The 22,970-nt window shown below is 51.5% G+C and overlaps 1 protein-coding gene across 5 annotated transcripts in view; it reads left to right on the plus strand.

The window, feature by feature from the left end:
• Positions 1-22,970, plus strand: part of CLEC16A (C-type lectin domain containing 16A) — a 188,155-nt gene that overhangs the window by 135,371 nt on the left and 29,814 nt on the right. For all 5 annotated transcript variants that reach the window (XM_079121394.1, XM_079121395.1, XM_079121398.1 and 2 more), the window contains exons 19-21: positions 4,459-4,610; positions 7,072-7,276; positions 9,270-9,437. In XM_079121394.1, the coding sequence (XP_078977520.1) occupies positions 4,459-4,610; positions 7,072-7,276; positions 9,270-9,437 (525 nt within the window). The remainder of the gene's footprint in view (positions 1-4,458; positions 4,611-7,071; positions 7,277-9,269; positions 9,438-22,970) is intronic.

The following is a 22,970-nucleotide window of genomic DNA, read 5'->3' on the forward strand; positions in this document are numbered from 1 at the left end:
ATGGGGTCGTGTGGAGGTGTCTGCTGTCCTACCTGCTCTGTCCGTGGGGCCTGGCTCCTCCCCAGATCAGCCCTACCAGTGGGACCTGAACCTCTCCTCTGGACCCTGAAACTCAAGAGCCAGTCCTCATTCTCAAGGTCACGGTTGCCTAGAGCCTGGGAAACCCAGGCCAACTCGTGCTGCACACACATGGGTTGAACTGGACGCTGGATCTCTGGGACTCCCAGGACTGGCAGTTGGGAGACACAAGGCTGTGTACCAAGGGTGTCATACAAGAGCCCCCAGCCTCTTCTGTCTCCCAGCTCGCCATGATTACCTACCGCCTTCATGATCAGGCAGGGCCCTGCTGGCCAGCAGCTGGACCCAGGGCTGCTCCCTTTCCCTGTTGGGGCCCCAGAAGGACCTAAATCCCTTTTTTTTTGGTCAGAATGTAGAGAGATATGCTTTTTTTCCTTATTCAATTTTAAGGATGCAGGTAACATGTCTATGTCCCCTTCAGAAATAGAACATTGCATATAAACTAAAATCACCTTGCAACTTGCTTTTGCCGCTCAACACCATTTTTTTGAGACTTAGCCCTACGGATGTCTGGAGAACAAACACACTCTGTTCAGGCTTTCCCTTAGGGCTGAACATTTGGGCCTTTACGGACTCCAAAGCCGCTCTCAGCATCCCTGTGCACATCTCGTGGCCCCACAGCTGAGTATTTTTCTTGAGAACATACCAATTGCCAGGTCATAGCATGTGAAACTTTCAGTTTTAATATATAGTGCTAATTTGCCCTTCAAAAGACCTGTGTTAATTTGTTCTCCTACCAGCAGCCTTTGAGAATGCCAGTTTCTCTGTGTCCTCAGTAACACCTGATGTTATCAAGCAGTTTTATATTGCGTGAGTAGGAGATGGTATCTTGATTTGATCTGGTTCCTGATTTCTCAGAGGATGAGCACCTTCGTATATAGGGCTATCCCGGCCCTGCTCTGTGAACCCTTCACAGTCGCTACTTCATCATCTTGCCGATTAGATCATGTGGTTATTCTCCTTTAGTGTCTCCTAATAACTTGGTGCTACGTCTTTAAATGGAATTGGAGTCCCCATTCTTCAGGAGTGAAGTCATCGCAGGAGGGGTCTAGGAGGTTCAGATAAGCACCAGGTTCTGGAAAGCAGCACAGGTGGGTGACCAGGAAGCCTAGTTGCCAGCTGCACCAGCCACTCCTGAGTCAGGCAGGGAGGCTCCAGAAGCTGCCATACACTATGGCAGAGCTACCTGCCACCCAGTCCCTCTCACATGCCCATGTCCCTCACAGGATCCTACGTGGCCCCTCCAACTCCCAGCAAAACCCATGACACATGCAGGAAGGCTGCAGGCAGCGTCTTAGTGTGTGGGTGCTGTTGGCTTCCATTCAGCAACTCTCTCTGGGTTCCTCTGGCACCCAAGACCCCACAGCCATCCAAACACAATCACCTGTCCCCAGCACTCCAGACAGGAATGCCCACACCCCTGAAGGGGATGCACAGTTCCCTAAAGTGACACAGCCAAGTGTCCCAGGGCCAGCATGTCCTTCATCTGCCTGAAGGACATCTTGTATAGCCAGCAGATCCCCCACAAGTGGAAAGCAGAGGCTCCCCACCCAGGGGCCTTCCTGCTTGTAAGTACACTGTGTTTTCTTGTGAAATCTCACCGAGTCTCACAGGGCTTTGATGTCTCAAATGGCATTTCTGAAAGCTCTTCCGCTTTGGGGTTTCGTCCTTCCTTTTCTGTTCTTTGTGGCGGAGGTGGCAGGTCGTCTTTTCCCTGACGTCCCTGAGGCAGCTCAGCTTTGTGAGGGAGTCCAGTTGCCTACTGACATGGATGACCGTGTCACTTTCCCAGACTCAGCTCTTCAGGAGTCTTTTGTAAAGGAGAGCAGAGGAGAAAGCTGAGTTGTCCTGTTGGTGGAATAGGGAAAAGGAGAAAGAGAAAAATGGAAAGAAAAAGCAGCTATTGTTTTTGTTCTGTTTTTAAAAAGTGAATGATTCTCATTGAGAAAATATTTTAAATATTGAGTAAAGACAATAAACCCTACCTACCATACAGAAAATGTTTAAGAATGAACAAGACAGTTTTCATGTTTTATAATACAGAGGACCAGATATCCAGAGAAAGCCATCCAGGATGCAATGAAAACTTCAGGATAAAGTCTTTCTGAATTTTTCAGAATCTTTGGCTGGGATGTTGGGAAGGGAAGAACCTTGCCATAGATAACATAATGTCCTAGCAGTTAGCCTGTTTGGTCTGGAGTTTGCTGTGGGACCTGACCGTCCCAGGTGTCGAGTACTAGAAAGAAGCCAGGGAAATCCTCAGCCAATAAAAACTTGGAGGGTGGACTGCAAACACCCCAGAAACCAGAACCAGGGGCAGGTTACACCCCCAAGACTGCACTGAGTTGTGCATTTCTGGGGAGCCCCAAAGAGAGATTGCATGGGGAGAGATTTTCATTCACACCCTTAAATCAAATGAAAAGTGGTTGTGGGGGTGGTGTGGAGAATGCCTGGGTCTAAGTATGTTCTGTGTTTGGGGCTAGAATTTATACCATCTGCATTACCTTTCTCTTTTCCCAAGAAATTTAAGCCAAATGTTTGGTCAAAGTGCTCCCAACATAACTAATTGGGGTGATGGATGTTCTACAACTGGAAGGCAGTAATGCACCATTGTAAATTGACTGCATTCAAACCATACACTTCAAATGAGTGAATTTTGCCGTCTATAAATTACAGCTCAAAAAAACTGTTAAGAAAAATAAAGCACATTACCATTCCTCTAATCAGACTTGTGTTAATATGCTTGCACACTGCCCTGCACATTTGTTGGAGGGATACCTGGGGGTTTTTTAAGAGCATTATAATTATACTTAGTATTTGGATTCCTTTTGAAAAAATTATACATATAAGGAATTTGATTTCAGCCTCCATGTCCCCTTCCTTTTTCTTCCCTCCTCCTTCCTTTTCTCCCTCCTCTATTGTACTGATCTTCCTTTCACTCCTTTTAATTTATTTTTGATTGGTACTTTCTACATATACATAAAGCAGAAATTCCCTTCGGTACATTTATATATGGGGATGCCTTTTAAACATCAAATTCATAGCGTCAAAGTAAATTTCTATTATCTTTTTCATTTAAAATTGTAATTTTTTCCAATATCATTGTGCTTATTGTAAATAAGGTTTTTGGGTTTTTTTGTTTGTTTTGGTTTGTTTGTGTCTGGCGATGCTGGGATGGGTCCAGGGCCAGACACATGCTAAGCAAGGGCTCTACAGTGCCCATGATTTTTAACTGGAGTTTTTAAATATGTATTTCAAAAGTATATCTTGAATCCTCTCTTATTTTGAAATAATTTCAAGTAGGAGAATGACATATGGAACAAAAATGGAAATTCTCCTTTAATACCCCCCCACACACTCATACACTCGCACCCCTAGTTCTGTCTTCTCTCCCTGCAGGTAACCACTATTCACTGGTTAAACATAATTTTTACATGGGTATAAATTTTCTATCTGGTGAGAAAAAAAAATCATAAATTTGTTTCCCTGTTTGGGGGCATTTGGGGTGTTTCCTGGTTTGACAATCGTTTCTTAAACGTGTGGTTCAGGATTTCACTGGAGAGTACGTAGTAGATGCGACTGTGCTGTGTGACCGAGGTGTCTTCAGTGTCCTCAGGGACAGGACTAAAGGAGACATCAGATTTAGGGGTTGCTTTCAAGGAGAAGGGAGGGTGCCCACACAGGATTCCACACTGAGTTATCTTCCCATCTGTCCTTGTTCCCAGCACCATACATCTCAGATCGAGGACATTCTTCCTCCCCCGGGATCAGGCACCACCTAGCGCAGAGCTTGGCGCTAAGTTGCCAGACACCAAATTGAGGACTCAATGGTACTGTCGCGGAGAGCAGGGCGCTCCTCTTTTCCTGTCTGCTTAGTTTTGGTGACACCATCTCAGGCTGCTCTTACGGTCCAGAGGGAGGCTTGGAATGCTCCTGGGAGCCTTGGCTCATGCTCTTGTGTCCGTGTCCTTGCCTGGGCAGCGTTGGCAATCGAACCTAGAGCCCAGCGCATGCTTGGCAGTGCTCTCTCTACCACCCCACTGCATCCTCAGCCCCACCTATTGGTTACTTTAAGCTACGGTTTGAGTACTTGATACGCAGTAAACATTTACTAAGGATTTATTCTACTTTATATCAGTCCTAACATATAGTGCTTTGAGGCCATGTACATTATTGCCATTTTTTAGATGAAGAATCTGAGACCCAGAGAGGTAAAGAAACTTGCCCAGGTTACCCAGCTGAGAAGGATCTTAGACCCAGTTCTGTGTGGCTCTAGACCCTCTCAGCTCTGCTTCCTGGCAGAAAGAGAGACAGCTGGGGGATCTTCTTAGGCTGGCAGCCAGACTTGTGCTCATTCAGCTCTCTGCTCCCTCTTCCCAGATAACAGTGACTTGATTGCGTGCACAGTGATCACCAAGGATGGTGGCATGGTCCAGCGATTCCTGGCTGTCGATATTTATCAGATGAGTTTGGTGGAGCCTGACGTGTCCCGGCTTGGCTGGGGAGTGGTCAAGTTTGCAGGCCTTCTCCAGGTAAGATGACCAAAAATTCTGGAATCCCTTCAAAATTCTCTGTACAGACACACATACCCAGTTATCATCTTTATAGTCCATTTCTAACCATGCAAGGCCTAGTGAACAAATTGCCCATTGAAGAAAGCTGACTCTACACAGATAAGGGCCAAGACTCCTTAAACCAAAACCCGTAATCCCTCTACCTCCTTTCCCCTGCAAGAGATAACCTCCATGATCAGGCTGATCCTTCCAGATCTGTTTCTCTGCCAAATGCACGAATTACCTGTACTAGTTTTTAAAACTGTACAGTCGGCTCTATCTACATCTGCATATTCAACCAACTGAGGATCAGAAAATCTGAAAAGATTGCATCTGTACTGAATATACCCACTTTTTTCCTATTATTTTCTAAGCAGCATTTACATTGTATTAGGTATTGTAAGTAACCTGAAGATGATTTAAAGTATAAGGGAGAATATGTAGATTTTATGTAAATACTGTGCCATCTTACAATACGGGAGGTGAGCACCTGCAGATTTTGGTATCTTGGGGGTCCTGAAACAATCCCCTGTGGGCACCAAGGGATGACTCTACCTACATTTCAGAATATATATATTTTTTGTGGTGTCACATTGAACATACTGTCAACTTTGTTTTTTTTTAGTCAATAATATCCCATTAAAGACTAGCCGTGTCAGTACATGCAGACCTACATGTATTCCTTTTAACTGCCACGTGGTTGGACCAGGCACGTTGAGCCAGAGCTCTGCTGGCTGTTCCCAGCTTTTTACCTTTCCAAACAGTGCTGCTGTGAGCAGAATTAGTCTTACTTCCTTTTGCACTTGGTCAGGATTTCCCTAGGTGATAACCAAGAAGTTGGCATGTGCCTGTTTCAAGTGTTAAGAGATCCTGCCAACTTCCTCCCTAAAGTGATCATTGCCACCAGAAGTTTATGAGAATTCCCTTCCTCTCACCCTGACTCCATTGTGGGAAGACTCTAAATTGCCTAACGCCAAGTGGGAGCTTGGGGTTTTTAATGTTTGTTAATAAGAGGGGTGGCAAATGCCAATCCGGTGAGTAAAACAAAGAACCAGACTTCAGAGCATCAGGAACAGCCTTGCCACTCACCCCTCTGCATGCCCACGGTTCCTAATTTCCAGCACGCATGTCTCAGCCTGAGATTTGCCCCACATTGAGGCAGGCCATTTCCATGCTGTACGGTTCTCGTTCCTGGAAGGATCTTGACCAGGCCAACCCACCTCACCGTAGTGTTGCCTGCTGGCCATGTCTCACTGTGGGTCACGAGAGCCACCTGCATATTTGAAGGTTCTTCTGCAGTGTGCTTACTACTTGCCCCCACCTACTTTTTTTCAGGATCTTTCTATTTTAAAAATGTCTTTTACAGAGAATGATGAGAGACAACCGTAGAGCCATTCGTTTTAAGACTCGCATGGAAGCCCTTGTCCACTAGGCGACTTAGGCTTCTTATTTATCTAGGCTTATGATCCATTTCCTTTAGAATTCAGTGTCGGGAAAGAGTCTTCTCCCTGAGGGATTAATACACGTCCCCCATCAGGCAGCGAAAGCCTCTTGGCCTTTTCTTCTGTCGTCTTCCAGCAGCTCTTCGTCAGATCGTTCCTCCTTGCTGTTCTCTCTGCTTTGAATAAGTCGGGCCCCACCTCAGCCTCTGCCACATGCGAGGCAGACATTTCCAGGGACCCGCGCGGATGAACTGCTGAGCACAGTGACCACCTTCCTCCATCAGCCCGTCTCCCTGTTTTCCCCACCTCCTCTGGCATTCCTGGCCTTTGTGTCCATCTGTCTGTCTGGTGCTTGCATCTTGCGTCTCACTCACGTTGCTGCCAACCATCCTGGGAAGCAGGCTTCCGGCAGGCACCATTCTGGAGTTTCGTATTGCCTGGGGCTCCTTTCTCTTGCGCCAGAGCAATCTTGCCCTTTCATACACAGCTGTCTTAACATCTGCTGAATGGCTTTCCCTGTCCCTTTCTCAGGGTTAACCTTTTCCTTTAGGAACCCAATTTGCTCAGAGACATTCAAAAGACACCAACAATACCCTGTTCTTAAGAGAAGCAAGGAGACAAATTAGCATACCTAAGGTCATGCTCGTAGAGGGGAACTGCAGTTAGTTACCTCTGGCTTCTCAGCAGTAGCAATTGTTGAAGTTACCCGCTGAGTGACAGGTGGCCCTTGAAGAAGATGGTGAGCCCTTTTATTCACCAGGAGTCCAAGTCCCATGGAAATGTGCCAGCTGCCACACCCAGCCTTGGCCACTTGCGTCCCTCCTGGTTTTCTTCCCCTGGGCCTGGTTGGTTCATGCCTGTCCTCGACTTTGTCAGACTGGGGAGGTTGATGGTCTCCTTCAGAGCAGAGTTGAATGGGGGGACCCTAGAGCCCACAGTACCCAGCAGCTGTCCTCCACCCGAAACCTGATGCTCACCTCTGTCTCCTTTCTGTGCAGGACATGCAGGTGACTGGCGAGTACGACGACAGCCGTGCCCTAAACATCACCATCCACAAGCCCACATCCAGCCCCCACTCCAAGCCCTTCCCCATCCTCCAGGCCACCTTCGTCTTCTCAGACCACATCCGCTGCATCATCGCCAAGCAGCGCCTGGCCGTCGGACGCATCCAGGCAAGGCGCATGAAGATGCAGAGGATAGCGGGTGAGTGGCAGCCTGGCAGTGTCCTCTGGGCCTCCCGGGGCAGGAGCAGCCAAAGGGCCATCCGTGTGCTTCTCACGGTAACTTGCAGAAGCTGTCGCTCCTGGAGAAGGGGACACGCGGCTCAGCCTCATTGTACTCCGCAGGGGAACACAGGCTCTGTGTGCAAATGCCATTTCCTCAGTGTGTGGTTTCCTGAGAGTTTCTAGGGCCCCACGGGAGAGAAGGGGATGCCTCCCTGGCAGGCCAGAGGCTGGGAACAGGCAGGAGGCATGCGACAGGTGTTCTGGCTCCTCCACCCACATTCTCAAGCTGGCAGCTACACGGTGCTTGGACCTTGCTCTGCCGCCTTTGAGCCTTGGAAAAACCCTTACATTTGTGGGCCCTCATTACCCATTTTACAGAGAAGGAAACTGGGGCTCAGCAGCTTGCCAGTTACCCAGAGAGCCAGTTGGCAGAACTTCCTCCTCTGCCTTCCCAGCTTTCCACAGTGTTCCCCGACACAGGCCCCACCCAGCACTGAGTTCAGATGCAATTTTGCATATCCCAGGGAATGTGGGAGATTTGGTAGGAAACTGAACCTAACTGGTGTCATGAAGGCCAAAGCTGTCTTGGTGAAGGCAGGACATGGGGCATCCCTTTGGGCTCATAAGTGGAAGGCCAGGCACTCGCCATCCTTGGTGGGCAGTGTGGGGTAGTGGTCTGTCAACTCCTCAAACTATGAACAGTCTTTCTCAAGATACCCAGTACCTCTCAACAGCTCAGGCTTGCCCTCCCTGGCGTGGTTGCTGGAGAATTTCCAGCCCAGCAGGGAGGAGTGCTTTCTTGAGGGCTAACCTGAAAATAACCCTGAGGAGGGTGGGCTCCAGGGCAGCTGGCTGGGTATTTACTGAGCATGCCTCCTTGATTCACACAAGCCTGCATCCAGTGTAGACCCCCATCTTATTTCTCATTTAGCTGAAACTTGGCCTCCAAAATCATTACAGAAGCATTTTGTAATGTGCAAAGTGACTTAAATCATTCAGCCTTTTCTTCTTTAAGATTTATTTTCAGAGGGCTTTTTTTTTTTTTTTTTTTTTTAATGTAAAGCAGTTTCTTGCAGCTGGCATGAAGGCCAAATATTTCATTCGAAAATTGAGAATTATGCCATAAAGTTGCTGTTAGAACTAACGCCTGTGTATTTCTTAAGTTGATTTTAAAAAGCCCCTCTGAAGTGATACACCATGATGGTTGTTTATGGGAAGGAGGATCACAGCTCTGACCCACAGTGACTGTTCTTCCTCACACACTCCCCGCACAGTCCACCCTCCATGTCTGTGGGCCCCACATCAGTGGGCTCAACTAACCAGGGATTGAAAATATTCAGGAAAAAATGTTCTTCTGTGTTGAATATGTACACATTTTTTCCTTTTCCTTATTCCCTATAGTATTACCACTATTTGCATAGGGCTTACATCATAGTGAGTGTACGTTACAGAGGAGTAATGTGCAGAGGTCGTGTGCAAAGGCCACACCATTTTACATAAGGACTTGAGCAACCACAGAGTTGGGTCCTTGGGGGTCCCAGAACCAATCCCTGCAAGTGCTGAGGGGTCCTTCATTCCTCTGTACACATGCATGAACTTGCTGAGCAGAATTGGCCCTACTTTGCTTTGTGATCTGAAATGGCAGCAGATACCAAACCCTTGGTGAAAACACACAGATGCTGAGATGCCATGGTAGAATGACTCACACCCTTTCCACTTGAAGATCCGAGCCTAGAACCCCTCTCTTCTTGGTCTCAACCTTGGCCTGAAGTCCTCACTAGATGCCCAATTGTGTTTCTTCCGAGCCTCGGTGGACTCTCCAGTGTCGTTGGTCTGCCAGCTCAAGACTGCCTGCTTGACATCTCCCAAGTGCCATGGTTGGCAGAGCTGCAGCCACTGCAGCCCACTCCCAGTTCTGTCTCACCTTTTCCTGTGTGGTAAGAGTGAACTGTGGTGCTGTTTGGTTATAGCCCTCCTGGACCTCCCAATCCAGCCAAGAACTGAAGTCCTGGGCTTTGGACTTGGCTCCTCCGCCTCCACCCAGCACCTGCCTTTCCGCTTCTATGACCAATGCCGCAGGGGCAGCAGCGACCCCACAGTGCAGCGCTCTGTGTTTGCATCCGTGGACAAGGTGCCAGGTAAGCCCCCTGCCTGTGGGCATCTGAGGGCCTTCTCTCTGCGGGGCCTTTGTGAGCCCCCTCCCTCTCTCAGAAGTCCAGTGTCTTGACGTGCCAGCTTCTCAGACTGTCCAAGCACGGCCCCAGTTCTGCACAAGCCCCAGGAACCAATCTTAGCTCTCCCATGGGTATTTTGCGCCTTGGTTTGGTTTTCCAGAGATTTGTTGGGCATGTGGATGAACTTCTCAGAATTAAGACTAAGAAGTTTCTTGGAAATTTCTTGGAAATACTTGCATTATTAGTAATGAGGTTGTGGGAGAGTAATTTCCTCCTCCATGAAAGGTGACTGAAAGGAGATAGTGCGTATGGTTCTGGGTACACCCTGAAGAAGTGAGCCTTGGAACAAGGTTCCACTGCCCACGGGCCGCCGTTCTTCCATCCGAGAGCAGCTCCTTCCACTTTCTCCAGAGCCACCCTGGCCTCCTCCTGCCCTCCCCCCAAAAGGGAACTGTGAATGGAAAGTTCAGGGTTGCTTTGGCAGTGCAGAAGGGACTTCTCCAGAAGAGTGGCTTTCCTTCCTGTCTGACACGGGCTTTAAGTAACTCCGTATCCACCAGAGCCCTCCATGCCTCAAAAGAGAGCCCTTCTCTCGATTACAGAATTTAGAAAACGGGGGGCTGGGGATATAGCTTAGTTGGTAGAGTGCTTGCCTTGCAAGCACAAGGCCTTGGGTTCAATCCCCAGCACCAAAAAAAAAGAATTTAGAAAACGGGCCACACTCCCCCGCCACCAAACCCCCTCTAAGTTCAGGGTTTGAACTTGAATTGCATGTGTTATGAAATGTCCTCAAAAACCAGATTTAAGAACAAAGTGCAGCCATGAGAACCTGCCCAAAATCCAGGTGATTCAATTCTATGTTTGATTATATATATTTCCTACATATGTGTATGTGTGTATAGAAATGATTGTTTTAAATCCAAACAAGACTTGATGAAATGAAAACTGAGTCATCTTTGCTCCAGGGTAACCACAGCTAATTTCTCACATGTCCTTCTAGAAATGATCATTTGTATGATACGTATGTTCCTGTGAGTATGTTTTCTCACTTGGGTTCTACCATGCATGTTATTCAGCACCCTGCCTCTGTGCCTAGTGCCAAGCCATTGTCACACGTTAGTACGTGGAATGAGTTCATTTTCTTCAACTCCATGGCGTTCTGTTGAGTGGATGAACACGACATCTCTTGTAACAGTCTCATGTTGATGGACAGTTGGGTCACTTCCCGTGCTTTGCTCTTTCAGTGTAGTAAACATCCTTGAGATGTCTTTATGTAACGGCAAATCTCCCACATCTAAGGATAAATTCCCAGCAGAATATCTGTCAAATCAGAAAGGAAGGCTTTTAATCTTGATAGATGTAATCCCAACATGAACTCTAGGGAAAAAATGCCCCTGTTCCCCGAGCTGCCCACAGCCTATGACTGTTGCTTTCTGAAAACCCAATCCCAAGCCCTGTGATCGATGGCAGGATGGCAGCCCCGCCTGTTCTCAGGTAGGAAATGAGAAATGTGGTGTCGTTCCAGGGTGCGAGGGCTCCTTGTTCAGAGCTGTCTAGGTTGCTTTGCGTTGTGTAGTGGTGGTCGCTCAGTGGATGTACATTACGACCGTGAGTCTCAGTCAACTGAATACAGATTGGTCTCATTAGAAAGTCTGTCTTTGGGCAATCTAGTTTCTTTCAGTTCTAGAACTTGCTGGTGAAGGAGAAAAACCATGTCCTCATTTTGGCCCCAGTCCCTTTTCAAATGAGGTGGAAAGCAAAAATCTGGGTGCAGGGATCACGTCCTGCTGCACGGCCGGGCTTGTCTCTGTCTGCAGAGTGCTTCGTGATGACCGTCCTGCACCTCTCCCGCCCTGCCTGTCTTCAGGGCAGGTGTGAGAGCAGGTGCTGGGAGTGCGACCCCCACCTCCAGTAGCCTGGGCCCACCAGGCAGGGGTGGGTGGGACATCCAGGGTGCCGAGTGTTGTGTTGCTGGTCCCCAGGCCACAGTACGCAAGGCTGTGCCAGTTGGGACTGCAGCACGTCACAGGCAGCTGATGAAGATGACCTTCTACTCCTCGCCTGGCTGTCTTCCCTGGCTCCCCTTAAGGTGCCACTGAGGGGTGGGGAGAGAGGTGGGGACATCATTTTATGTCTCCCCTGGAAGAGAGACCTCATCACCCTCCTCTAGTGCCACAGAGTGCTGGTCCAAAGAGCACTCGGGGTCCCTGTGCCTCTGCCGGGTCAGAGAGACTGCTGTGCTGGGGCGCAGCCTCCCCCACACCCTGCTTCAGTCTCCTCCCCGCCCTCCATTCAGCCAGCCGGGCCTTTCCAGAAGGCCCTGCCACGTCCCAACCCAAGTCCTTCCAGGGCTTGGCACTGCACCAAGAACAAACCTCCCTTCTCCCTTGGATCTGGTGTGACCACCACAGGGTGCAGCCCCAGCTGGCTCCTGGGACAAAGTTGCCCCCACTGGGGTCCCATATCTTCACTCCATAGCCCTCTGGCTAGTCCTGAAGGTCGGCACTCCTCACCGTCACAGCCCGACTCCTCATGCCCTTTAGAAGTACGGAGCTATAGTTGTATGGATCATACCTGTCAATATTCATAGCATATGAATTTAAAGCTAAGAAATGCTTTTAATAATTATTTAATAAGTCCATTGCATGTAGACATAAATAATCTATTGTAGATTAACATTCCATAAACAAAGACTTTGTTTTCCAAAACAAAGAAAGGTTGGTTTTACATTTTTACGAATCCCTTTGTTTGACTAATAGAACGCATCTGGATTCTCCTGTCTGCCTCTGCTTTCAGTTTGTTGTGATAGCATACATCACGTGGCCTCTGGAATAGCCCTCGGTGCACCCCAGGGAATATGAATATAAAGGGAAAATGATGTCTTACCGTTTTTAGGACAACAGGGATTCCCTGGGCACACTTTGAAAACCACTGTTTCTCTGCCTTGGGCCCTGTCCTGCCTCAGGGCCTTTGCACTGGATGCTGTTGCCTAGGTCTTGGGCGTTGGACCCCTATCTGCTCTGAGAGGCCTTTTCTGATCACCACACTGGCCAGGGTTACACCCTTTCCTCATCACATTAGCCTGGCTTTTTCTTATATTTCCTTGGCACTGTGGTTCCCTACCTGACTGGACTTTCTCCCCCGTGGAGAATGTCACCTGCCCAGAACCATAGTGTGTTCTGTTCTCTGCTGTGTCTTCGCCCTCACACTGGCTTCGTGTAGTGTCTTTGAGTGCAGGATAAACCTTCACCTACTCTCTGCACAGCCTGGGAACAGGTCCCTTCCTTACTCTGAACACGGAAGACAAGTAAGTTCCCGTCTGGACCCTAGACATGGAATGGTTCAGTCTGTGACACTTTGACCAAGTAACTTGAGAGCTCTGAGACCCAGATCTTCAGTAGCGTGGGGACAGCAGGTGCTTCCAGGTCTAGACCCTGGCCTGGCTCTTGGCAGCTTGGAGGTGTAGTGCTTCTGTGGTCGGTGCCCTCATGGGCCTACCCCTGCCACCAGCCACTGCCCAGACTCCGCTTCAGTGGGGAGGTGTCCAAAACCAGCCCACAATGCTGGTCTTGGCCTGTACTCCAGGAGCGTCCACCTCCAGGGAGACCCCAGAGCAGAAACTATTCCCCACAAGTGACCCTGGCTGTCCCAGGAAGAGGGGACAGCAGCCTCTATTTGGAGAGCCAGTGCTCTGGCCTCCCAGTGTAGTACACTCCTTGCTCCTGGCCCCTCTGGCCAGGAGGCAGCTTCTGGAGGCTGAGGTGAGGCTTACCTGGGGGTGAGTGGGTGGGAGTGCGACAGAATAGCACCCAGAGCTCCAGAGCTTGCAGAGCAGAGCCACAGGCAGGTGACCTCCGCTGGCCCTCACCGATGGGCTTAGTGGACCCCCACCGCCTCTTCAGTCTGGGGATGCAGCTCAGTGGCCGAGCACCTGTCTAGCATTCACGAGGCCCTGGTCTGATCCCCAGCACGGCAAAAACAAAACACCTCCAGCGCCTCCTGTCTCACAGCCCTCTCTGCCCCTGGCGGGTGCAGCCCCCCTCCCCGTCCCCAGGATGAGCTTCCGACTCTCTCCCTGTGCAATGCCGGCAGCGCAACCCAGCGTGCCAGCCACGCTGGCTTTCTCTCCGGGCCTCCTCGGCCAAGCGCATCCCATTGCAGGTCCTGTGCCCAGAGCCCGCCTCACTCAGGGCTCGCTCAGGCCCCTCCTGGCCTGGTCCCTCTGCAGGGCAGCTAGTATTCACATCCTAAACCAAGACGAAGCTTACGTGAAAGGAGGCATTTGAGAGGAGACTCCTCAGCAGCATTTCAGTCACCACGAGCGCCTCGAGCACCCCACTAATCCCAAAGCTCCCCCAACATAAAATGCCACAGCTGCGAGGCAGGCAGTTCCATTGCCTTCTTTCACGGCCCCCAGGAGCCTCTGTCTGCTTCTGTCTCTGTAGCTTTACCTATTCTGGAAGTTTCTATGCGGGCTTTTGTGCCTGGCTTCTTTCACTCCACATAATGTCCCCAAGGTTCGTCCGTGCTGTAGCCTATGTCAAAACTTCATTCCTGTTTTGGCTGCATGAGCCTCATTGTTTGGCTAGACCACGCTGTGCTTACTGACTCCCCATCGCGGTACCGTCTGGCTGCGTGAACGGCGCTGTGATGAACTTCCATGTCCAGGTTTTTGTTTGAACTCCTGTTTGCAGTTCTTTGGGGCATACCCCTCAGGAGGAAGCCAGGCCAGATGATCATTTAAAGTTTTGAGGGACTTCCAGATTATCTCCCTACACTCTTCGTAGCCCTTACCTGTAGCTGAGACTGTCTTTCTTGTTTTCCTGTTGGCTGCCACTCTCCTGTGCTAGAATAGAAGCCACTTAGGAGAGGCACTCGCTGGCCTCTTCCCCGGCAGTACTGACATTTACCCAGTGCTCACTGGGTGGGAGGCTGGGGCAGGAGGCCCATGAACTGACAAGTCCCAGCAGACGGGCCACTCTGCGGCCCAGGCATTTGTCTCACTCAGACTGGTCCCTGGCACCAGTTGGCAGTGGTTCAGGGTGCTGGCAGGAGAGTTGGACTTTGCGCCCTAGGACCAAGCTCTGCGTTACTGTCTTCCTGTCCCAGCTTCCTATTGGGCTGGTTATCTGGGGTGCTGTGCTTCTCAAAGGTGCTATCTTTATCAAAGGCAAACAAACCTCTTTATTGGTCGCCTGACCCAGAACACTTTCAAGTTCTGTGGAAGAGCCTGCATGCGGTTCCCGGGCCAGCCTTGGGCAGCTGAATAGCTGAGCAGGAACACAGAGATGACAACCAGTGCTGCCAAGAGCCAGCTGAGCTGACCGCGAAGCCTGGCACTGACATCCAGAAAAGAAAAGAAGAGAAACCGATGTTTGATTCATAGACAGCAGCCCTGACTCCCCCAGGGATGACGCTGTAGGTGCTGGTGTCATCTTGTGGTGGTGTTTCCCAGAAACAAATTTTTTAGGCCTGTTATTTTTTCTTATTTCCGATTATAAAACTAGAACCAATTCTCCTTCCAGCTCCCCAAGGCAAAAATACCCTTTCTGTAGTCACACAGGAAGGAGGCCTTCTGCCGGCAGCTTCTGAGCCCCCAGCTAACCCTTCCCGGCCTTCACTCCCTGCTCAGAGGCTCTGGACCTTTGGGTCAGTGAGTTATAGAAATTGGATTCCCACCATGAGGCCTTTTTTTTTTTTTTTTTTTTTTTTTTTCCTTAAGCAAAATGTATTGAACTGCTAAGCACTTTATGCGTTATTCTCATTTGCTCTTCCCAACAACACTCACGTTTTCCCTTTTGCATGTGGGGAGATGACCTTCCCAGGGTCACACTAAATGTCCCTCCTCAACCCCGTGAGGCTGGAGCTCAAGTCTGCCCGTGTCAGACCCACGGCCCCACACCAGCCACCTCTTGCTCCTCCCACAGGCATCAGGCAAAACCCATGCCAGCTCCCGCTGGAGGTTTGTTGGGGCAGAAAAGCCACACCTGTTTCTGGACATATTGGGCTATAATTTGGAAGAATAGATGGCTGGGCACTTGACGTGCATTAATTCCATCCTCTCAACAACTCTGGAAGCTGGCATCCCTTGCCCTGTTTTCCGATAGGAAACTGAGGCTCAGACCAAGAGCTCAGAGCTCACCTGAGGCAGGTTGAAGTCTGCACCTCCAGTTCTTGGGCTCACCCCATTTCCTTCAGAGCTGCCATTGATGATGACTGAGCTACTTCCCATGGTGGCTCTGATCGGGGTCAGCAGGATAGGCCCTTTCTAGAGAAGGGCCTTGGGGTGGCCCTAGCCCTAGACAGAGTATTCTCCTCTTCTGTGCCCGACCCCAGTGCTATGAGACCTGTCTCTGATGGGTCAGGGACAAACCTGCAAAGCAGTAGTTCATTCAGAAAGCTCTTCTCCCCTGAGACCACCACTTCCAAACCAAGCTGGTGGTCCTGGGGCAGCAGAAGCCCACTTTCTCCCCACCCTGACACGGACAAAAAGCAGAGCTGGGACTTCAGACTTCCGCCTTAGCAGCTCCTCTCCAAGCTTTCCGGCACTCAGACCTAGGAGAGAAGCTTCAGGGGGTTAAGATGGGGTTGTGGGGACCAGACCTCACTCAAGAGTGAGCCTGCAATCAGGCCTCTTTTGGGGGTTCCCAAGGCAGCCATGAAGAGACAGCCTGGGAAGTCCCGGAGCAGGGGACACAGCCCAGGAAGGGACCATAGTCTCCAGCAGGGCCCTCGAGGTTTGCTGCTTGCAACACACCACCCAGCAGACAGTAGCACTGACTGTGGAGCCTGTCCTGTGGAGGCTGGCCACACAGCCACCATGCCCCAGGCACCTTTGGGAGGTGGGGGACAGAGTTCCCAAGAACTGAATGTTGCTCCATCTCTCAAGGTCATCACTGCTCAGACCTATAAAGTGAGTGTGTGCCCCTGAACCTCCTGGTTGTGATAGTGTGTCACCAGGGGACACTCCCTGCTTGCTCATGGACAAGAGTATGTATATAGAGCCCTAGCTGGGAGTGTGGGAGGAGACCAAACCCATCCTCCATCCTCATTCAACCTTGACGACGCCTTGGCATCTTCTACAGACTTAGGTGAGACTGTCACAGGGCAGTCTTGCTGGCAGTACACAGCAGGCCTGTGCCAGCATTGCTGGCAGAACAAGTGGCTCAGCTGCACGGCATGTGCTCGCCAGAGCCCTGGAGCCAGGCAGTCTGGGTTCAAGTCCCAGCTTCCTGCTTCCACCTTACACTTGTTACATGGCCTTGGGCCAGGTGGTATCTGTCACCGAAGTTCAGTTCATTCACATAAAGGACAGAGGTAGCGTGCCACAACGTGAGTGAGCTTAACACTGCTGAACTGTCCACTTAAAGATGGTAAGATGGCAAATTCGATATTATGTGTGTTTTATAACAGTTGAAAAGGAAGAGCTGAAAATGCCATTAGGCTCCTGTGCACTAGCGTGAGCCCCCTGACCCCTGTGCCCAGAGCAACGCCTGACACACGTGAAGCGCACATCAGAAGTGTGTGGCTCCCAGCGTTCCTTGTTCCTTAAGGGCCGATGCTCAGGGCTCCAGAGGAGGGGTTCAGTCCCCAGCTCCTACACTAAACAAACAGGAGCAGTGGAGAGCAGGTGGAGTCCTCCTCCTCACCTAGAAGAGGAACACGCCACCCGAGGGGCAGAGCCAGCTGGAGAGGAACAGAGGCGCAGAGGCGCCTGCCCAGCACACACATCCTATCCCCAGGATGCCCACTGCCCTCTCGGACCAGGCAGTCCCCCCGACTCTGCAGCAGCTCCGGGAGGCCAGTGTCATTGCTCAGTCTGCAGATCAGGAAACCCTGCTCAGAGAAGAGAGGCACTTTGCCACGTGGCACCAGCCTCTGGGGGCAGCCGGGGTTCAGACCAGGGCATCTTTCCTGCTCCTCCAACTGTTCTTGTCCAGATCTAAAGACTTTTCAGTGGCAGCACACCTAGGATCAGATGTGCTCTGGGAACCCCCTGCACTATCAGGCCAGGAGCACAGAAAGCAGCAGAGAAGGTGATTTGTAGAGACACAAGTCTGTACATTTAAGGAAACATCTATAAAATTATTTGAAGAAACTTCTTTTTTTGTTGATTTTGTTTGTTTCAGTCATTTTGTCAGCTGCAAGTTCTCACTAGCAGATGAGCGATAATGGATACAGAGAACTTCAGGCTCACTTAGGGCAGTAAACCCAGAGACAGAAAATTTTAGCCCTTACTTTTACCTGTGATTTGGTGAAAGTCCACTTTGATTTGATTCTTAACTTAAACTGTCTCTGACCAGTTCAGGCGCTCCAGGGTGCCACTTTACCACTTCCCAAGAACTGGTCACTTTCCTGTCTTTGAGAGCCAGGAGAATCGAATGTCAAGTAAATGGCATGACCAAGCGTATGAGTAGCTGGAAGGAAAGTTGAGTGATGCACAAGAGCTCACTGAGGACGAGGAAAAACAGAAGGCAAGGGAGTAGCCTTCTGGGGCTGAACTGAGGAGGGGCCAAAGTCATGGTCCCTGTCTTCCCTCTGGGGGCCAGGGCAGGGCCACCTGGTAGAGAAGGAATGAAGGGAGAGTGGAAGGAACCGGCTGGTTTTCAAAGGAGCTTTACATTTCCAAAGAACTCACGTGACAAATGCACTGACCAGGGTCAGGATCAGGAAGATTTGCTGAGCAAGTGTTTGCCAAGGTGTTTTGTGCCCCCAGTAGAGGCTGTGCTGGACACATGGAGACTGGAGGCGGGACTGGCTTGGACGCAGGTGGGCCAGAGCAGGCGGCAAGTGCTCATCAGTGCTCCCTGGCGCTGCAGGGCTTCCTGGCGCGGGGAACTGGCATGGGCCAAGGCAAGGCCCCAGGTAGGGGGAGAGGCTGGCAGGACAACTAGGCAGGGGCCGAGGGCTCAGAGGGTCTGCTGCAGTGCTGCGTTTGTCCTGGGTGCAGCCAGAAGCTGTGGCGGGTCCTGAGACAGCAGTCAGGAGTGATGAGTTGGGACGTGGGCAGCAGGGCACTTGGTTTTGAGGGGCAGGAGCTGAGAAGGGCAGGGGAGGAGGTTGGAGAGGAAGGAGGCGACACTGGGTCTCCTTGTGGATGAGAAAAGGTCTCCATGGAAAGAACGCCCTCCCGAGGCTAGTGAGTGTCCCCTCTGCCTTTTTCTGGGCACACTGTACAGTTTACACACTGTACTTACACAGCAGGATGATGCTGTGACCTCTTTCCCCTCAGTGGTATATCTCAGGTTTTCTTCATCATCTTCGACTGTGCAGTCAGGCTTCCGGGCAGACCACTGTTTTCTCAGCCAGTCCCCTATTGACGGATATCTGGGTCATGGCCAACTATTTGTCCTTCAAGGGATCATAGGTGCCTCTGAACATCCTCAGGGCTCCTCTAGGCTAAGTAGCCATGAAGTGAACCCAGAAGCAGCGAGGCTGCGGAGAAGGTGCCCCGGGAAGCCCGTGCGTGGAGGGAGAAGGAAGCCACACGGGTCTCCTGAGCAGAGCATCAAAGAGCCTCGGTTCTCCTCCTCCGAATGGTCTCCAGGCATTTAGCTAGCAAGGGCTCTTTGACGGTCCCAACTTCTGACCCAGCAACGCTTGTTACTTGGGGATATTGTTCAACCCAGGAGGCCTTCAGGGACTCCTGGGGTCTGCAGACACTGGCCCACCCTGGCGTGGCCCCTCATCCAGAGAGATCCTCAGAGCTTGTCATGGTGGGGCCAATGGATTCTCTTCCTATCCTGGCACCTCTGCTGAGGTCACGACCTTCTGCAGTTTGTCTCTGTATGCAGCCAAGACTAAAATCCAGCTTCCTCCGTTCACAGCTGTCTAGCTGTGGCATTTGGTATCAATGTGCTTTTCTTCAAAACCACACAGTACTTTTTTTTAACATCTCTAATTCCCAAAGGACTGAAAGTCAGTGTTATCCCAGCATGACAGGAATGGCTGATGAACTGCTTTGCCAATTCTCTGGGCCCTGCTGTGAGCTCAAGTCCTCAGGTGCCACCTTCTCAATTTCCACATTGAGTGTGAGAAAGTCAGAGTGTGCTTTGAGGAGCAGATGCTTCAGCTGTGTGGTTTGCAGTGGGCAGGAACCGGGTGTTTGGCCTGTGTGGCGTCCCTCTCACATCACAGGGTAAAACATCCCGCGATGAATGCCAGCTGTGGGCACAAGTCTAGTTGCTTTGCATAAAATAGGGAGATAAATACATAAAAACTCGTTGTTTCGGTGTCACTTGCTCAAAGTCTCAGGTGGGGCCTGCCTCTTCAGCACTTCTACAACTTCCTGAGAAAAACATTATCTCCTGCCCTTTGTTCTGTCCTCTCATGCTGCATTAATCTGAAGGCTCTGCAGAGTTGCACAGTGGCTTTCTGGGCATGGCAACCTCACAGGCTGGCACTTGGGCCCCAGATGCCAGGTTCCATGCACTCCGGCCTCTCGGATGACAGACGTCCTCAGAAATCTTAGGGCCAGTCAGCTGGCAGGAAGAGTTGGTATCAATGGCATGAACCTTCCCCAAAGTCCCGCCACCTCCTTTAGTAGCTTGGAAAATGTCCTTAGAGAGTCAATTTTTACAAACTCCTGGGCATGTTTTTTTGCCAGGTTTCCAGCCGGAAGCCCAAGGGGAATATCCCTCAACCCAGACCAGAGCTCTAGCAGCCCACGGTGGCACCTGGTCTGGTGGGGACAGTAGCTCTCTTCTCTCTGACCTCACTCCACCCCAGCAAAGAGCAGATGCAGAGCCACCTTGAGCTCCTGCCAGCCCCGTGTCCTGCAGCGGGTGCCACAGTGTGACACCCCCACAGGCGGGTGCTAGAGCGGCTTGAAAGACTCCATTACATAGCGCCTACTGTGCGCCAGAATGTGTCACTGTGCTGTTCACACCATGCACTTCCCCACCAAGGGAGCCACTGCAGTAATGAGGTTAGGGGCCCGCTTCCTGCGGTCAGAACACCTGGGTTTGAGTCGGCACCTGCCTGCAGACGCTGTCTGGAAGTTCTGTAAAGCCCCAAGTCTCGGCATCCTCTTCTGTGAGCTGGCTGCTGATGGGCCCTGCCTTGCAGGGTCGGCCTACCAGGGCCAGCCCTGTGCATGTGCTTCCCCATCTCGGCATTGGAGTGGAGGATGGGGCGAGGGCTGGGCCAGAGCAGTGCCGGGGTCTCAACTCAGTAGTGGGACCAGCATGCCCAGCCTCTAGGCCCTGGCTCCTCCAGCCAGCTCCCTAGGGTGCTCAGGGGATTTCAGCCAGGGCTCTCTGGCTCTGCCAGACCATGTGACCATGTGGATGGCACTAGGCAAGTGGACTTCTGGGCCGCTGCCCTGCTAGAGCCACTGTGGCAAATGCATGCTCAGACTTCAGCTGCTCTTCCAGCAGATGTGCACCAGCCCTCCTGCAGCCTGTCTGAGGCTCTCGCAAGGGTGACCGTCCCCATGTGGAGGCAAGCACAGAAACCAATGACTGCTCTGTCGTAGATAGCTGGGGGGAGGTGGGGGGGACATTGCTGACAGGGCAAGTCACCCAGAGGACCCAGTGGAGCATAGAGAGTGAAGGGCAGGGCTGGGGGAGCCGTGGGCTGGAAGTCACGCGGATTTCATCCTGAGGGCCTGGGCAGCCTCGGGCGGGGGCTTCAGCAGGGCAGCAGCTGGTCCTGTTCATGTTGTCCGAGCTCCTTGCTCATGCAGCTGCTCTGTGGAGTGAGGTGGCAGTGATGCCATCAGGTTCCCCGCAGCTGGGGCTGTGCCTTGGGCTCGTGTGGCCGTGGTACTCACCTCCCAAGCATGGCGCTGTTCCTCCTCCCTAGGCAGCACCTTGGGGTAACAGAGCATTTCCCACCCATGGCCCAGTGACCCCTTGAGGGCACAAGATGGGGGCAGGCTTACTGATGAAGTGGCCATGCCTCACCCTCTGCCCACCCCCAGGCTGGTCCAAGGGAGACACATCAGAAAGGTTGGGCGCTGCCAGAGGGAGCTGCCATGGGCTCCCTGCATCACCAGCAGCAGGCTGAGTGTCTCTACCACCTGGGTTCACATCCACCACCTGCAGAGGAAACTAAGGCAGAGAGACACATGGTGTTGCCGAAGCCCATTCCTGGGCCATCTGGCCCCACAGGAGTCCAGTGTCCAGGAGCCTCATCAGAGATGGTGGCCTGGGGGCTGTAGTCCCATCTTTCCGGCAGCCCCTCCCACCTGGCTTCTTAGTGCACCCGTCAAAACCCCCAGTCAGCCAGGCCTCAAGGTGCCCGCCTGCCGCTGCGCCGAGAGTCGTCCGGGCTTCCTGATGCCACCCAGTGGGTATAACGTCCATGGCTGCTGCTCCTGTTTTTTTTGCAGCCCAGGCTGGCCTTCAGCTAGAGCTCTTTTAAAAAAACAATAATAAGGTGCCAACCTGCATTGGTGGGTGCTGTGGACCTTTGCAGTAGAGATTGAAGGTCTGCCGGTCAGGGGCAAATTTAGAAACTTTCTGGAAGGTTCTGGGACTGGCCAGATTGTAGTTAAGGCCTTCAGTGGGGTGAGTTTGGGGACTTCCTTAGCTCCTTGCCTTCAGGAACCCACAAAGGCGGGCTCCCGTGGGCAGCAGAGGCCTGTGTCCCCTGTTCCTTCTTCCCCTCAGCAGACACTTGCTGGGCTGTCGTGGGAGCCAGGCATCATGCTGGGATCAGGCAGCTTGCAGCAAGCATCATTCAGATACTCACACCAGTAACTAATTAGCTGAGAAGGGTACCCAGCCCTGTCGAGAGGGGGTCCAAGGGGCCTTCCCTGACCAAGTGGGCCAGTGCAATGCAGAAAAATTGACTGGAGTGGACTGGGTAGGGGACAGCACATGGAGAGGACTATGTCAGGAGGGTCTGGGGTGCAGCCTGGGGGAGGGCCAGGCCTTCTGGGCCTCCAGCCCTATACCAGGCATAGTCCATGAACTCTGCATCTCACCTTCAGACCCGCCCTAGGGACACATGGGCATATGCTCATTGTGCAGTTAAGCTTTCTTGAGGCTCAGGGTAGTTAAGTCATTTACCTGGAGTTGCACAGCAAAGCTGGCATTCTCTTCTGGCTCCACCTGTCCCTAGTCACAGCCTTGCCACCACCCCAGACTCACTCTCTGTATTTTCCTGTTTTATTCCCCATCCCCTGCTACTGACTTGACTCAGATGCCTGCCAAAAGGACAGTACCACATGCCTGGGAAGCCCACTGGGGGGTAATTGCCTCTAAGTCATTGACCTCAAGTCCAACACTGCACCTGAAGAGTATCTCCAGTCCCTGGTGCTCGGCTCTTCTCAACAAACCTCTTGGCTCCCAAGCTATATCATTTAAGCTTATCTCTGAAACTTGTTCAGAAACTGCTTCCAGCTGGGCACAGTGGTGCACACCTGTAATCCCAGTGACTGGGGAGGCTGAGGCAGGAATATCACAAGTTCAAAGCCAGCCTCAGCAACTTAATGAGGCCCTAAGCAGCTTAGTGAGACCCAGTCTCTAATAAAAAAATAAAAGGCCTGGG

This window comes from Sciurus vulgaris (assembly GCF_902686455.1).
Source record: "Sciurus vulgaris genome assembly, chromosome: 18".
Classification (NCBI taxonomy): Eukaryota; Metazoa; Chordata; class Mammalia; order Rodentia; family Sciuridae; genus Sciurus; species Sciurus vulgaris.